Here is an 18,035-nt window from a genome sequence, read left to right as displayed (position 1 = left end):
AGATCTTTTTTTTTTTTTTTTTTTTTTTGTGGATGGACTTGGATTAAATGGAATTCTATGAGTTTGAACTGATGAAGGGGAATGCTGATACAGGAGCTGCTACTCAGACAGAGAAAAGTACCTTTCATCTGTGCTTGCTTTGTGACTTGCTAGATTTTAGAAAGAAAGGGGAAATTCATTAGACATGTATAACCATTCTTTTTTTCTTTTCTAATTTTTCTTTTTAGTTCTGGTGTACATATGCAGGATGTGCAGGTTTGTTACATAGGTAAATGTGTGCCATGGTGGTTTGCTGCACCTACCAACCTATCACCTAGGTATTAAGCCCAGCATGCATTAGCTATTCTTCCTAATGTTCTCCCTCCCCACCCCCTCCCCTGACAGGCTCCAGTGTATGTGGTTCCCCTTCCTGTGTCCATGTGTTCTCACTGATGTATAACCATTCTTATTTAATATTTCATTATGTGAGAAATGTTAATGAGCACATTGCAATTCCTGAACTCATGTATAGAGAAATCATATAGCTAGATGACCCTAGTGTTCTGTTCTTTTAGAGATTAGTCCCCAGAAACAAACTAGCTGTGTCTGAACTTCAACTCTGCCATTTACACTCTTTGTGGTTTCCAATATATTACTTAATTTATCTGTTCCCCTTTGGAGTGTCATTACCTCCACTTACAGAATTTTTTTAAGTGAGACTATCATTTTTGGATGTCTGGAAATTTGCTATTTAAGGCAGATTGTTGGGTAGGAGAGAGTTCAGTTGATTTAGACCATTTTCTTATATAAATTATTTGAAACAAAGGCCAAGGCGGGTGGATCATGAGGTCAGGAGTTTGAGACCAGCCTGGCCAACATGGTGAAACCCCATCTCTACTAAAAACACAAAAATTTGCTGGGCGTGGTAGTGTGCACCTGTAATCCCAGCTACTTGGGAGGCTGAGGAAGGAGAATTGCTTGAACCTGGGAGGCGGAGTTTGCAGTGAGCCAAGATCGCACCACTGCACTCCAGCCTGGGCGACAGAGCAAGACTCCGTCTTGGAAAAAAATAAAAAAAGGATGCCTACATGCTTGCAACAGTGAAATGAAGAGTACAGAAGTACCTCATTTTACTGTGCCACACTTTTGTGTGCTTTGCAGATATTGCATTTTTCACAAATTAAAGGTTTGTGGCAACCGTGTGTTGAGGAAGTCCATAGGCACCATTTTTCCAACAGCATGTACTCATCTCATGTTTCTATGCCACATTTTGGTAATTCTCACAATATTTCAAACTTTTTCATTATTACATCTGTTATGGTGATCTGTAATCAGTGCTCACTGATGTTACTATTGTAATTGCTTTTAATTGCCACAAACTGCACTCATATTAGACACCAACTTAATTGATAAATGTTCTGTGTGTTCTGACTGTTACCAGCCTTTCACCCATCTTTCTCCCTACTCTTTGGCCATCCTATTCCCTAAGAAACAATAATTTAAAATTATGCCAATCAATAATCCTACAATGGCCTCTACGTGTTCACATAAAAGAAAGAGTTACACATCTCTCACTTTAAATCAAGAGCTAGAGGCTGGGTGTGGTGGCTCACGCCTGTAATCCCAGCACTTTGGGAGGCTAAGGTGGGTGGATCACAAGGTCAGGAGTTCACGAGCAGCCTGGCCAACATGGTGAAACCCCGTCTCTACTAAAGATACAAAAATTAGTTGGGCATGGTGGTGGGTGCCAGTAGTCCCAGCTACCTGGGAGGCTGAGGCAGGAGAATCGCTTGAACCTGGGAGGCGGAGGTTGCAGTGAGCCAAGATCGTGCCACTGCACTCCAGCCTAGGAGACAGAGCAAGACTGTCTAAAAAAAAAAAAAAAAAAAATCAAGAACTAGAATTGATTAAACTTAGTAAAGGGATGTCGAAAGCTGAGATAGGCTGAAAGGTAGGCCTCTTGAGCCAAACATTCGAGTTGTAAATGAAAAGGAAGAGATTCTGAAGAAAATTAAAAGTGCTACTCCAGTGAACACACAAATGATAAAAAAAGTGAAACTACCTTATTACTGATATAGTGAAAATTTGAGTGGTCTGGATAGAAAATAAAATCAGACACATTTTCTTAAGCCAAAGCCTAATCCAGAGCAAAGTCCTAACTCTCTTCAGTTCTATGAAGATGGAGAGAGGTGAAGAAGCTATAGAAGAAAAGTTGAAAGCTAGCAGAGATTGGTTTATGAGGTTTAAGGAAAGAAACCACGTCTATAACATAGAAGTGCAAGGTGAAACAGCAAGTGCTGAAGTAGCAGCTGCAGCAAGTTATCCAGAAAATTTAGGTAAGATAATTTCTTATCTAGCTAAGAAAATCTAGCTAAGGTAAAATCAACAGATTTTCCATGTAGACAAAACAGCAGTGTATTGAAAGAAGATGCTATCTGAAGAAGATGCTTTCATAGCTGAGAAATCAATGCCTGGCTTCAAAGGACAGGTTGACTCCCTTGTTAGAGTCCAGTGTAGCTAGTGACTTTAAGTTAAAGCCAATGCTCACTTGCCATTCATAAAATCCTAGGACCCTTAAGAATGACAGTAAATCTACCCTTCCTGTGCTCTATAAATGGAGCAAGAAAGCCTGGATTATAGCACATCTGTTTACAGCATGGTTTACTATTTTAAGTCCACTGTTGATACATATTGCTCAGAAAAAAGATTCCTTTCGGAATATTACTGCTTATTGACAATGTATGAAGTCACCCAGGAACTCTCATAGAGATGTACAGGGAGACAAATGTTGTTTGCATGCCTGCTAACACAACATCCATTCTGCAGCCCATGGATCAGGAGTAATTATGACTTTCAAGTCTTCTTATTATGGAAATACATTTTGTAAGACTATAGCTGCCTTAGATAGTGATTTCCATGATGGAACAGAGGAATGGAAAAGTATTTGTGATTCATAAGAGGAGTCCAAATATCAATATTTAACAGGAGTTTGAAAGAAATTGACTTCAGCCTTCATGGATGATATTGAGGGATTTGAGACTTCAGTGGAGGTATATATATATATATATATATATATATCTATATCTGCAGTCATATATAATTTGGTTTCAAATTCAGTCTTTTAAAAGTGTTCCTCTATTAAATCCAATATTGCAAAAAAATTTGTAGTTTTATGCAAGGTTCTGAATGTTTAATCAAATATTTAATGTCATATCAGATCAATACTCATCATAGCTTTTAGAGCTATAGTTTCTTGTTACAGTTAATTTCACATGCACTCTCTTAATCATATTGGATTAGTGTGTGACTATGTTTTGAAATATAGTAAACTTTAGCAAATGTATCTTCATAAATAAAAATACCCAGGGAATGAAAATATGCTTGGACTCTGAGAGAAGACTGAATGTCAGCTTTCAGCCTTTTGATCAACTTAGGAGAGCAATTAGTATCTTTTATTATTTTATTGAAATTTGTTGTCAAGTTTTAGAATTATATAAAGATAATAATTTCCTTCAGAATGAAACTATTCACAGGCACTTTAAGCAAATTGCTAGGGTCAAGATGCTAATATCAATATTCCTTTACATCTTAGTTCTGAATATTCATGAATGGAGATAGCATATATTTTAGTTCCTATATGTAAAATATTTATTTCACTTCTTGTTCTATCAAACAAGTTGGAAACAGGGATGATGCATTCTTACCTAAGCAACTGTTTTATATGCATTATTATCCAGAACATATAGTCTTGAGCTTATTTACATATTTTTAAGCATAGTAACATTTTGCTTTCTCTAAAGAGTCTAGGAATCTTAAGCCTAGGTAAAGTAAATAAGTGAGAAGGCAGGTAGAAGAACAGGGAGTAGTATATAATGTTTGGAAAATGAATAATATAGGCCCAAATATCTTCAAATTCAGTTCTATAACATGTTATACAAGCCAAGAAAAACAAGTATGAGTCTGAGTGACCTCTTGAGCTTGTAGATTGCTGTTGCTAGCTAGCAGTCTTTTTGTTGTTGTTGTTGAGGGTTGGGATGGGGACAGAGTCTTGCTATGTTACCTAGGCTGGAGTGCTGTGGTACGATCATAGCTCACTACAGCCTGGAAATCCTGGCCTCAGGGGATCCTCCCACCTCAGCCACCTAACCAGGAGTTAGGACTACAGGTGTGTGTCACCAAACCAGCTCTTTTCTTTTCTTTCTTTTTTTTTTTATAGAGATAGAGTCTAGTCAATAAAATGTGAGTCGTTTGTTATAGGGTAGTTTAGTGATTGTGTGTAGGATTCAAGTGAAAGGTAGGGGTTCAGTTTCATTCTTCTTCACATGGCTAGCCATTTATCCCAGCATAATTTATTGATTGAGGGCTCCTTTCCTCATTGCTTGCTTTTGTTGACTTTGTCGAAGATCAGATGGTTGCAGGTATGTGGCTTTATTTCTGGGTTCTCTATTCTGTTCCATTGGTCTATGTGTCTGTTTCCACTAGATCAATTTAAGTTGATATTTTAATTATTTTCTTTCTTTTCTCTTAATTTATATTATTATTTGCTTATATTTTTGTTACCTGGTTGACCTTATATATATGTAAATTTCCTGGGTAAAGGCAATAAAAAACTGATGTCATTTATTTTTCTGCTGTCTCTGCCCTTTCTATGTAGGAAGTCAGGAACCCTCATATTTTTCCTTGACTGCTTGTTTGGCCTCGAGATGCTGAGTGAGGCTACTTGCAGTGTCAGCCTATGTGCTGATAAATCCTCATTAGCAGTCCACTCTTCTCTGCCTCATTCTCAATCCTGGGAGGATGATCATACAAACTCTTACACATGAGTTTCCTTACCTGTGAGATTTTTGTTGGGTTCTGCTGATGAAATAGGTGGAGGAGAGAGGTAGGGGTACTATTTGGTATAAAAGATAAAAAATGTATAGGTTCCTTGCCATGAATGTATAGGTTCCTTGCCATATATAGGTTCCTTGCCATAGATGGCAACTGTGTAGGTTCCTTGCCATGTATAGGTTCCTTGCCATGAATGTATAGGTTCCTTGCCATGAATGGAGGTTCCTTGCCATGAATGGAGCTTAACTTCTAAGAAATCAGAGAACTAAGAACTAGGCAGAGAAGCGTGGACTGCTAATGAGGAGCAGTAGTCACACCTGGCAGTAGTCACATCTTTGAAAGTAGTTCCAAGTAGAAGTAAACACTCCAGTGGGACTATCTGGGAAAATTCTTTCTGACTCCATTCTAAGAATTCAGTGAGATTCCAGGCTCTGAACCATCAATCATGTAACTATTAGGAGACTATTAATTGTGTAACTATTAGGAGCTTAGCTTAGCTCCATTCATGGCAAGGGACCTATACAGTTGGACCATATTTTATCTTTTATACCAAATATAAAATATTTATACCTCTCCCTTCCACCTATTTCATCAGCAGAACCCAACCAAAACCCCCAGGTAAGAAAACCCACATGTAAGAGTTTGTATGGTTATCCTCCCAGGATTGAGAACTAGGCAGAGAAGAGTGGACTGCTAATGAGGAGCAGTAGTCACACTTGGCAGCAGTCACATCTTTGCACAATGGGTCTTATTGGGTGGCCTTTCCTTCATTGTCCCAACTCTTCTTCAGGCTCTGGGCTCCTTATTTGTTCCCTTTGCTTCATCAAACATAGGCTCATGACCAGCTCTACTGGGAGACCCTGAATGTCTCAGCCCTGTATTTTTTTTTTAAATCCTGTCCACTCTCCTTAAATACACCCTTTATTAATTTTTTTGCCCATAGAAGGTCTCTGTTTCCTTCTGGGAACCTGTCTCATCAACTGTTGGTAGATGATAAAATATAGGATAGATTGGTAGTCATAATGATAGCAATAGGTGCATATTACTGCTCAAATACTTTATTTATTTGGTGTGCTGGTTAGATCAGGGTTGGTTCCATCAAAATCATTGCAGTTTATTTCTTCTAAGATATCAGAGCAGTTTGGAAAATATCATTTATTGCATGTTCAACCAAAAATGGCAAAGAGTTTTTGCCAAAAACTTTTAAAGGCTGGGCTGCTTAATATAGTTTGGTTGGAAGTTGTAACTTGGACAGTGGCATTGAGCAATACTGTGTGAGGAGGGTTGGTGAGAATTTGAGTAGTATTTTCAGTAGATGCTGTGGGGGTTGCTGCTGATGTGGAGGTGGCAGGCTCTGGTGTTGAAGAGATAGGTACTGTTGAGGAGCTGACCATCATTGTGGGTTTTGTGGAAGTGCTGGTGGTTGCTGTTGCAGTGGTGGGGGGATTTGTGGTGATTGTTGTATCTGCGGTGGTGATATTTATTTGGGGCTCAGAGTTAGAGATAGGAAGGTAAACAGCAAGAAAAAAAGGAATAGGAGGAAATGGGGGTTTTAATATCCTTATAGGTCCTACATAGTAAGGTCTTAGTGGGAAATGTAGGTTTGGATAACCCGGAAAGAGTCGAGGTTGTCTAATAGATTCCAATGGAAAGAGTTGAGATAGAATGACTGCTTGGCTAAATCGAGAAAAAGAAGATGGTGGAACTCGCCCTGGGACAAAGGGAAGAGAAAGTGGTGAATTAAGTCTTGAGCCATAGGGAGGTGGGGGACTTGGTGGAACCCATCTTGGCCTGTAGGGTGGAGGTGGTGGCAGCTGGCCAGGTAGATATGGTCTTCTGGAGAATCTTTGACTCTCACTGGGCTGTGGAGATAAAAACAAAGGCAAAAAACAAAATTTCTAAATTTGATCATTTAAAGTTCAAACATTAGATATACTATGTATTAGTATGTGTACTATGTAAACATTAGGATATACTAAGCCATAAGTCATATATTTCACTGAGAAAATAACAGAAAAAATAAGGAATAGAAAATTTCCTGTTTATTCTGGATGCCTGGGCAATCAAAGAAAAGTAGAATAGTATTAAATGAGAAAAAACAAAAAAAGTGGTAACCTTGATATCTGACCTGTAGGTTTTAGGGAGGGACCAAATCACCTTGATTGTGTATAAGAAAAGACCACCTTTGAATGTAGTTTCAAGTGGAGGTAAATACCCAGGTTGACTATCTGGGAAAATTCTTTCTTACTTCATTCTAAGAATTCAGTGAGATTCCAGGCTCTGAACCATTAATTGTATAACTATTATATGCACCACTTCTTTCTAGGGACAAAGAGAAACAGATTTAAGACTCTGCTTATGTGAGTCTGAAATCAGTGGAAGATATAACCCTTCAATGACAATACAAGGCAATATAACAAAAAGCCTATGGAGTTAGTATAGTATGTTGGTTAAAATTTAGACACTGGAGTCTGATTGTTAGAGCCTCCTAGAGCCAGTCCTACCATTGTTACATGCTAGCTGGGTGACTTGCTTATGGTTATCTCTGCCTGTTTCCTCACTTCTCAACTGGTTCAAGAAATAGTTCTTACCATTTATAGTGGTAGATAGGATTATACATAATCTATGTAAAATGCTTAGACATAGTAAGGTAGAGTAAGGGCTCAATATAATTTTCAGTGGTTTTGTACTCTATTAATAACAAGCATGGCTTGTAGATGGTAGCAATTCAAGAAATAATTTATAAATATTGTAAAATTTTAGTAATTTAGATGAAAATTTTAATTTTTGTCAAAGAGAAAGGACTAATTGCCATGTAGAGAAGATAGCATTTGAAATGAGGATAAAATAACAGGGTAGAAATAAGGAGGAAGAAGCCAAATTAGAATAATATCATAAACAAATGAACAAGTTCAAGAAAATATAGCAACCATCAGAAGACCAGTTTGCCTGAAACAAAGCTTTAGGAAGGTGCAAGACTCTAATTATTCTCCTACAACATTCAACTTCTTCCTGTGTCTCTGCCATATTGCCTTTAGAAACATCAAACTTTTGGATCAACTCTATGCAAACTGCCTTCCCTAGTCCTACTTCCATGGTGATGAACATTGCTGGAGAATGCCACAATCTCTAATGGTAGCAACACTAGAGAACTATAGTGTCTGTGTTTGTCTGGTGCATCAGCACTGCTAAATCATTTCCTCCCATTTTCCCCAAAAGGCTATCATCTCGGCATCTATACCTCACTTCTGCTTTTCTTGCTCCCCACTACACCCATCAGAAGATGATCTTGCCTTCTAATTCACATAATTTAGGCCATCATACATGAGAACTTCTTCACTTTCCTGCCCTACACCTATAAAACTCATAAATATCTTGCTGTTCTCTCTTTCTGTTTAAGACCAGTCTCTTCACCTGTGTTTTATGTCTACATCTTCTCTGTCCCTAGGGTCTTTCTTCTCTTTTATTTTTGTAAAATAAACCTCTTTCTAATCCCTGGCTGTATTCTTCCAGTCTATAATATTGATTGATATCTCATATATTAAAGAATCTCATTCTTAACCTAGGGTACCCTTGAAGCTTTCTTTATTAGCTTATCTCTCTCCATTCCTAGCCAGATAGTGAGGAAGACTGGTTTAGATTTTCTATTTCCACTTCTCAATTTCCCTTTTATCCTGGTTACTGTCCCCATCACACAATTGAATCTCTTACAAAGATCAGTGACAACTCAAAAATTCCAAGTCATTTCAGAGGGAGCCATAGTGATGTCTTGGTCACATGATCAATTCCTGTGTATTTATAAAATACATTTTCTCCCTTTTCAGGGACTGTCCTGTCTTAGTCATCACCTTTTATTCTTGTAACATAAACATAAACACATTTATTTGGGTTATTTCTGGGCTATTGTTCCATGAACTTCCAAACCACTGGCTATCCAGGATCTTAGGTCTTATGGCCAGAAGAAGAAAAATAAGCCAGGTTTATAAAATTCTCTTTCTCTTTGTAACTTGAAATAGGAAATAGTGAGATATCCTACTTAGAAGTAGGAACTAAAATGTGAATATTGTGAGATGAGAGGAGCCAGACAGAGGCTGGAGCATTAATAAAAGCCACATGCAAACTAAACTATAAGGACACAGGGACTGTGAGTAAAGAGAGCACACCTCAGGGAGGGAACAGTACGGAGAGAAGCAGGGATGCCGTGAGAAGCAAAGACCGGTTTTTAGGGCTGCCTGCTTTTGCTGTGCCAGTTCTACTTTATATTTATTCTTGCATTGACTTCCTTATTTAAGGAAGGAAGAAAACATTTACTGAGAACCTGGCCAGGCATGTTTCCTTCCTTTAAGGAAAAAGGAAGCCAATGCAAGAATAAATATAAATTAGAACTGGCACAGCAAACTAAGGCAGCCCTAAAAATGCAAGAATAAATATTGTAAGTGGAACCCTGCTACCCAGGCTGGCGTGCAGTGGTGTGATCTCAGCTCACTTCAACCTCTGCCCCCCAGGCTCAGGTGATCCTCCCACCTCAGCCTCGCAAGTAGCTGTGACCACAGGAGTGCGCCACCATACCCGGCTATTTTTTTTTGTATTTTTTATGGATATGGGGTCTTGCTATGTTGCCCAGGCTAGTCTTGAACTCCCGAGCTTAAGCAAGCCACCTGCCTTGGCCTCCCAAAGTGCTGGGATTACGGGTGTGAGCCACCATGCCTGGCCAAGTTCTTAGTAAATGTTTTTGAATAAATGAATGTGGACTCAAATGAAATTGAGATCTTAAGTCATGGCTGCTAACATTAATGAAGATATAGGTGTCAAGAGGAAAGAAATTAATTAAGTTTCTTAATTAATTTTTTATCTCCAGAAACTGGAGATAAAAGCAGTTCCTCGAGATGCTTTTATGAAGGCACAGGGACTACCAGAAAGAGCTCGTTATGTTGAAAGAACTAGTGCTAGTTCTACATGGCCAGAGTGAGGATAAAGAAGTGGCAAAAGATGAGATTGGATGGTGGTATAGGCTTTTGTGTTTGGTTGCAAAGAGCAGGAGGAAACCCAGATGGTACAGTGTCATGGAAATTAAGTTCAAAGTGAGCTTCAATGAGCTGCTCTCTGGACCCTAAGCAGAGGTGGGGAGAAATCATGTGAAAAATTACACCTTACAGCAAATAGCTGACCCCTGACCTCCATTCATATTATTTTTATCTTTTCCTATTCTCTTAACACAATTTTTCACTATCTAGTTTCCCTCCTCCACTGGCCAATAGTGGTGAACGTTGTAACCCTAGAAAAATGATGAAAATGCCTTCTTAAGGAGTCTACATTTGGGGAGATTACCTTCACAAATGATAAGCTTATTTGAAACAGAATACAGACTGGCTATTTTGAGTTTCATTTTCTTTATTTGTTAAGAGAGGATAATAATAATTGTCACACTGGATTTCTGGAGATATTAAACAGCGTACTTTTGTAATATACTTCTTGGCATATATTAAACACTCCATAAGTGGTAGCTTTAATATTATTATTATGCAGCCCACCTATATTTAAATTTGATTATATTCTCTCTGTAGTTTTAACATTTGATGGTTTCAAATAATCAAAAATGATTTAATGTGTGAGTTCCATGAGGGCAGATATTTTTAAATTTATTATTATTTATTTGTAAAACATTTAAGGAGCATAAATGCAATTTTGTTACATAGATATATTGGAGTTAAGGTGTGGGGAGGTCTAAGCAGGGTCTTGTAGGTAGTGGTAAGGACTTTGTACCCCCGCCTTCTAAGTCTTATGGAAGACCATTAGAAGGTTTTGAACAAAGGAATGATATGGCAATATTTACTTTGGAAAAACATCTTTGTGGTTGTTGTGTGGAGAATAAACTCCAGGGACAATAGTGAAAGCAGGGAGATCAGTTATTGTTGCAACAGGTAGGAAGTGATGGTGGCTTGGTCTAGAATGGTAGCAGGAGGGTGGTGAGAAAGGGTAAGATTTAGATGATGGTTTGAAGGCAGAGTGGGCAATATTTGCTGAAGGAGTGGATCTGGGAGGTGACAGAGTCAAGGATGATTTCAAGTTTTTTTTGGCTTGAGCAACTGGATTTGTGCTCGTAGATGGAGAAAGGGTAAGAGGATGGAGTTGTGGGAGACTCTGACATTTAGAGATCAGGAAGAGGAGATGTGTCTGGAGAAGGAGACCAACACGGAGTCGTCATTGAAGCAGGAGAAAAATCAGGAGAGTGGAGTTGAGGAAAAAGAAAAAACTCTTTAAGTAGGAGACTGATCATGTCAAATACAATTTAGACATGATTATCGTGGGGACTGAAAGCTGACCCTTACGCATGTCCATTTTGAGTACAATTTGATAAATGTGGTTTCATCCAAATGATGTGGGCAAAGTCTGCTTGGAGTAGGCTTAAGACAGAACAGGAAAGGAAGTGAAGATGTGCAGAGGGCAAAGTCTGCTTGGAGTAGGCTTAAGACAGAACAGGAAAGGAAGTGAAGATGTGCAGAGGGCAAAGTCTGCTTGGAGTAGGCTTAAGACAGAACAGGAAAGGAAGTGAAGATGTGCAGAGGGCAAAGTCTGCTTGGAGTAGGCTTAAGACAGAACAGGAAAAGAAGTGAAGATGTGCAGAGGGCAAAGTCTGCTTGGAGTAGGCTTAAGACAGAACAGGAAAGGAAGTGAAGATGTGCAGAGGGCAAAGTCTGCTTGGAGTAGGCTTAAGACAGAACAGGAAAAGAAGTGAAGATGTGCAGAGGGCAAAGTCTGCTTGGAGTAGGCTTAAGACAGAACAGGAAAGGAAGTGAAGATGTGCAGAGGCAACTTTTTCAAATGGACCATGATGGGAGCCATAAGATCAGTGGAGAATGAAAACAAACATATAAATGATATTACCTCATATTTATGTGCTACTAGGAACAATCAATAGAGAGAAGGAAAAATTGCTGATGTTTAGATTTAGAGTAGATAATTGCAGGATAATTGCAGGAATCTCCCTGCTTAGGGGAGAGGATGGGATCTAGTGTACGAGTTGAGGGGTTGGTCTTAGAATATATTGGGGTGATTTTAGTTCATCACAGATAATAGAAGAAAAGGCAGAAGATAGGCAAATAGATCAAGGCAAGTTAAAATTTTGTTTCTCCATTCACAAGTTATGTGAATTTGGGTAAGTTATGTACCTCTCTGTTACCTTTCTTACCTTTAAAAGAGAGAAAGTAACAGTATCTACCACATGATGTTCTTTAGACAAAATAATTAAAATGACAAATAATTTAGCATAGTATTTTGCGTGCACACAGTTTCAATGAAACAAACATTTTTTGCAAACTCATGAATAATGTTGGGTTAATTTTATGATTATTTTGTAAATGAAATATCAGGTTTTTACACGCCGTATTGCCTTGTTCACTGTCTCTGTAGACTGGGAGTTAGCAAACTAAGGCTGTGGGCCAAATGTAGTTTGCCTGTTTTGGTAAATAAAGTTTTACTGGAACATAACCATGCCCATTCGTTTATTGTAGCTGCTTTCAAGCTACCTCAGCCAAGTTGACCACTTATTACAGGCCCACAGAAGCCTACAATATTTGTTATCTGGCCCTTTTCAGAAAAAGTTTGTCAACTCCTGCTCTGGCTATTATTACCAATGTGTCTTGTATCCTCTGAGAGTCATATATCCCTTGAAGTCAGAGATCATGTTTATCAGTGTTTATATCCTTCTTACACTATAGGTGACTTTAAGTAAATATTTATGGATGCCATTCAGATATTTTAGAAGTTTCATCTTTTTTTTCTCCAAATCATTAGGGATGATGGAAAGCAAGAGTGTGTGGGAAGAGACGGCGTCTTTCTGAGGTTTTGTACTGATTTCATGTACTAAAGGTTTGCATGTCACTCAGAGTAAAACTAAGACTCTGCGAAAGCCCATGAGGCCTGATGCAGCCTCACCCTCCTCTAACTCTCTAGTATCACCTCCTGCTCCTCTCTTCCCATCTCACTCTCTACCAGCCATGCTAGCCTCCTTATTCTTCATACTAGGCAAGTGTACCCTACTCCAGACTTTGGAACTCCCTGTTTCCTCTGTTTGCATGGCTGGCTTTTTCACCTCCTTCAGGTCTTTAATCAAATGCCATTTGCCACTGAGCTACCCTATCTAAAATCACATCCTTGTTCTACCTCCTCCTAAAATTCCTTCTTCCCAAATTTTCTGCATTACATAGTCAGTTATTTTGTTCATGGCTTGTCTTCCCCAAGTAGAATATAAGCTCCATGAGGTTAGAAACTTTTTGTCTGTTTTGTTCACTGCTGTTTACCCAACATCTAGAATAGTGCCTGGTAAATAATAAGTGCTCAATAAGTATTTTGGGTTGAATGAATTACCAATATTTGGTGATAAGCAGGAATTTCTCTTACTCAATTTCAGAATGCCATTTCCTTCCTTGCACATGGCAAGGAGCGTAAAGCTTTCCCATGACAATATTTGAGCATTTATTCAAACCTGTAAGAAGTCCTCAGCCTTTCTCTGTTTGATTTCTCAGTTGACCAGGGCCTTGTTACTCAAAATGTTATTTGCTGACCAGAAGATCAGCATCAGTATCACCTGGGGGCTTGTTAGAAATGTAGACATACAAGGCTCAGGCAGACCTACTGGATCAGAGTCTGCAGTTCTACAAAATCCCTAGATGATTTGTGTTCCTGATAGAGTTTCTAGAGTTTGCAGAGTTTTGAGAACTACTGGCTGTCTTTGGTTTTTTGATATCTGCTTATCGTTGGTTTAGTTCAGGCTAAAGGTTTTGCTTTGCTTTTGATAATTATTTTATCATAGCCCTTTCTGTAAAGTATTTTATTTATGTTCCCTTTTTAAGTTTATTTTATTTTTTACTTTTTTTTAAACTTCTATTTCCTATTCTTAAGGATTAGAAACTGCCAGACTGACAGCTTAACCAGAGCAGTTTAGTGGACAGATTGTGCTGCAAACAAAGGCTTCTCTAAGTTAGGGATGGCAGGTATTGGCAAAAATGCTGTCTTTACTCATCTTGTGAGCATGGCAGATGTTCTTGTCCATCATGAGATACTTTACCTTTGAGCTTACACTTGACCTATTATCCATCCCTGTGTCATACTTCATATAGCCTATCCAATGGCATGAATGAACAGGTAAGACTCTGAAACCTATTTGTTATTACTTGGCGTCAACTACACAAAGGCCCATTCACTTGTTGTGTCATTCCCCTAATACTTATTGAGGGTTTGTCTCATGTTCAGCTCTGTGCTATGTAAAGGAGCATCCCAAATAGTTCCTGGGTTTTTGTGAGGTTTGGGGGTAAAACTGCTCCAGAGTACATTGTAAATATATAAATATGATCTGTTATTTTTAATTTGAATCCTAGATAGTCCCTATCTCATAAAAGATAATCTATGATATATTGAAAGTTCTAGATGCTAAGTACAATAAAGTTTCTTTGTTTAGACTAACGCTTAAGACTGTTGTTAAGATTTACCAACTTCTCATGAGACAATGAATACAGCAAGAAATTTTTGCTAGAGTGACATTAAAATTATGTCTTGTGGTTCTTGTTTTCTTATATCCAATAATATTTAATTCTAACATGAGAAAATTTATGTATTAAACTCATTTTTTTTAGGACATGGAATCCTCTGCTTCTTATATAAATGGGATTCTGTACTCTTTCAAGGTAGAAAAGAATTTAAGTTGCATTTGTCTTGCAATTCAGGCTTCTGGAATAAAAATATGCCATCAATTCATATGAATCCTCAAGATAGATGCTTTATGTAGGACTCCTCAGAAGTTGTCTATCCTCAGTATGAAACAGAAGGTTGTAGATAGAGAATCAAAGACAGCATTTCCTCTATTATTGTCTTTGAGAAGTATTCTAGTCAACAATCTCTATTTCATTTCCCCATATTTGTCAAGTTTACTTGATCATGGATCTTTCTTTACCTTCTAATCTATTGTATAAAGTCTGAATTAGCGCTCATTAATGTTAGCAGAGAAGTCATATTTGTCATATTTGGGGAATTCTACCAAAAAAGTGGTTTATTCCAGAGTAATAAATTTGATAATTAATTGTAATTATTGACTAGGTTTTTTCATGTAATGGGTTGATTTAAGTTGAATTTACCTTGAAAGCTCTCTTTATATATTTCATGCAATTATAACATAATAGCTTGAGAAGTAAATTTCAAGAAAATTTACTCAAGGGGTCTCAGATTTCAGCATGAGTAAGAGTATCCTAGAATGCAGGTTTCCAGGCCCCAAGATCAGCTATTCTTTTTTTCTCAGGTCTGGGATAAGGTCTGGAAATGTTCATTCTTAATAAGTGGATCAGGTGTTTCTGATATAGGTATCTCATGGAGTATAATACTCTTCTATTTCAACCTCAGAAATATAATTTTTTTATGCAAATGTTATTACATAGCACTATATGCTTCAGAACAATACAGATGTCATTAAATATCAAAAAATGCTTCAGAACAATAATGCTACTTTATCTGACAGTGTCATTGCTAAGGTCTATTGATATTTATTTGTTCACTAGTTTCTCTTAGGTAGATACTATATTATGAAAAGAAGACCTAATCTATGAAGATCTCAATTTGGAATTCGACTTTGGTATTTCTGTGTCAACCACCACTAGGCCCAACACACAGTGGATTATCAGTAATTACTAAGAAATGAGACAAATAGGGCTCTTTCTCTCCTCGCAAGCCCACCCAACCCCAACATATGCTAGGGAAACTGATCTTACTCTGAAATTCGTATTATGCTATGATGTTTTTGGCTATGGCACTTATCACTTGTTACTTTGCATTATATATTTTTGGATCTCCTATAGAGCTTTAACAAATGATTTTCAAAAGTTTGAATTAGTGTAAGTGCTTCTTGAGTGAATGACTTCTTTTTCTGTTTTTATTTTTTTCCCAAGTGAGTAGCACTTTAATTTCCAGTCAGTTAAAGGAATATTTTAGTCATAATGAATATATTTTCAGGCATCAGGAAGGCTTCCTGATTTTAGTTTTTACAAATATTTTCAATAAAAAACTATTGTACAGTCAGCAATCCTTGCATTGATATATCATGTTGTCTTTTTAGAAAATTTATCATGAAGCTCCAACTGTATACTTTCTTATTCCCTACAGCTTTTAAACATTTAGTAAGCTTAGATTACATTTTTCTGACAATTTGATGGTAGTCCTTTTGAAAAAGAAATAAAAAGGGAGAGATGTGTCTAGATAACAGTTAGCTCTCCTAGATGCTACCTGCCCTGTGCCCTCTTCCTGCAGTCCACTGTCCCTTCATGCTTAACAACCGCTGACTAGATGGTTAGTCATAAATGAGAAAGGAAAAGGAAAGTAAGAGCAAGTCCATAATGATCAACAGCTTGACACTGTATTTTTATATACAGGACAAAATTCTTGGTATCAAAACTTTCTTTGAAATCATGATTAACAATAAATATAACAAGTAAATTTAGAATTGAGGGAACTTACTGTGAAACATGAAATAAGAGCCAACAGGCCCAAGAGGAAAGTTAATTTCATCCTTTAAAGTTGCTCCTAAAAACAGGCCAAAGATTATCCACAGTTAGCCAAATTGATCAACAGTGTTTTTCAGAAAAAAAATTTTAAAACATTTTAACACTTGTTATGTAAAATGATGAAGAAAGACCAACATAACCTTTAAAGATGTGCTTGATATTTTGGGGAGAGGAAGCAGCATAGATGCACAGCAATACTGTCATGTTTGTGATTTTTTTTTAAATGGTGATACTTTATTTTATGAAAGGTAATTTTCAGATAATTATTGAAAGTACATTTTAAAATTAAAGTATTTTTGGAAATTCCTTGTTGCCTTTAGTGGTGACTACTTTGGAACATAACTAATTAGGGTATACTTTTAGTATGTTTACTTAAAATTAGTCAAAACTTACAGATTTCTATAGATTTGTGACCTAAATATTGTCAACATGACAGGACTATTGTAAAAAATAACTTCTTACTACAATTATTGTGTTATTGTTATTAGATCTGTCTGAAGCAAAAGAAACCGTGTAATGTGTATTTTTCCTTTAACATCACTCTACTGAAGTATTATAACTTTGATATGATTTTTTTCCAAGTTATTCCAAAAGTCAATTATTGTCCATCAGTGTGTGAATTAGAAAAAAGAGGTTTTTGTCCTAATTTGTTTATAATTTTCAACAATATATAATAAGCACATGGCACCCTGGGTTCTGGGAAGGCAAAATTCAAGCACATAGACTGAGATTGTCCTGGGGTTTATTGTGGTATCTGTCATTGGCATTAGCCTTGAAAGTGACGTAAGACAGGTTCACAGATCCTATAGTTGTATGTGCATGTGTCTACCCCATTAAAATAGCTTTTTTCTTATATGTTTTCATATTAGAAAGCAGTTTGACAATACACAAGAAACCTAACTCAAACAAGAACAGCAAAAATGCAAATCTAACTTATATACCTTTTTAAGACTCTTCTACTCATGATTGACTTTAGAGACCATAAAATATAGCAGTGGAAAAAGTCAATAGATTGTGAAATTGGATGTAAATTGTGCAACTAATCAATATGAATGCTCTTGACATTTTTTCAGGAATTTTAAGGAATTTTACCACAGACAATGATTTTTTTTTTTAAAACACATCTGAGATTTTTAGGTAATGTGCCTATTTCCATTAAAAGCCATGAGGATGATATTCTTGAGAATATGAGCAAAAGCTAGAATTCCAAAGTGAAAATTCTTACATTTATATTTCTATATACCTACCTTGGTAGAAGATTCTTCTTTGGAACAAATTACTGCTTAATCTTACTCTTGCCAGATACTCAATTTAGGTAGCCACAATTTAAAAGTCCAAGAAGAGAAAGAACTTTGATAGAAAAGCCTTTCTTCTTAAATACCTCTGTCTGGATTTTTATTGGAGTTAAGAGAAAGGTTGAGAGAGGGTAAAGTTCTGTATTGATATTCTTTACTGAAACAAAGAAATAATAGTTGTAGTTGCCAGTTTGGCAGCTTCATCTATAGAACTGTGATCCAATCACTGTCCTAGCAGGCCCTGGGGCAGCACACAGAATGCTCGAGTACAGTGGTTTTCAAACTTGACTGCACATCACAACTATCTGGGAAGCTTTAAAAAATTCCAGTTCTCAGACCTTACCCTAGAACAATTTATCAAAAGTTATGGGGCAGGAAGACAGGC

The 18,035-nt window shown here is 37.1% G+C and overlaps 1 protein-coding gene across 2 annotated transcripts; it reads right to left on the bottom strand.

Annotated features, from left to right (window-relative positions):
• Positions 1-5,851: 5,851 nt before the first annotated feature.
• On the bottom strand, positions 5,852-17,703 carry OPRPN (opiorphin prepropeptide). 2 transcript variants are annotated; one of them, XM_024246281.2, is made up of 4 exons: positions 17,603-17,703; positions 16,309-16,374; positions 16,078-16,133; positions 5,852-6,671 (listed from the first exon to the last, which is right to left on the bottom strand). In XM_024246281.2, the coding sequence occupies exons 2-4, from the start codon at positions 16,357-16,359 to the stop codon at positions 6,395-6,397; spliced, it is 384 nt and encodes a 127-aa protein (XP_024102049.1). In that variant the 5' UTR covers positions 16,360-16,374; positions 17,603-17,703; the 3' UTR covers positions 5,852-6,394. The 2 variants fall into 2 exon arrangements, with proteins under 2 accessions (XP_024102049.1, XP_002814877.1); XM_002814831.2 differs by lacking the exon at positions 16,078-16,133.
• Between the last annotated feature and the right edge of the window lie 332 nt (positions 17,704-18,035).

Source organism: Pongo abelii, chromosome 3 (genome assembly GCF_028885655.2).
Source record: "Pongo abelii isolate AG06213 chromosome 3, NHGRI_mPonAbe1-v2.0_pri, whole genome shotgun sequence".
In the NCBI taxonomy this organism is placed as follows: Eukaryota; Metazoa; Chordata; class Mammalia; order Primates; family Hominidae; genus Pongo; species Pongo abelii.
This window is presented reverse-complemented; position numbering and strand designations above follow the sequence as displayed.

Coding starts and splice junctions, on each gene's coding strand:
- OPRPN (XM_002814831.2), bottom strand. CDS start 16,359: ATGAAATTAACTTTCCTCTTGGGCCTGTTGGCTCTTATTTCATGTTTC. Junction 6,672..16,308: donor CTCTTATTTCATGTTTCACA/GTAAGTTCCCTC, acceptor TTATCTCCACAG/CCCAGTGAGAGTCAAAGATT.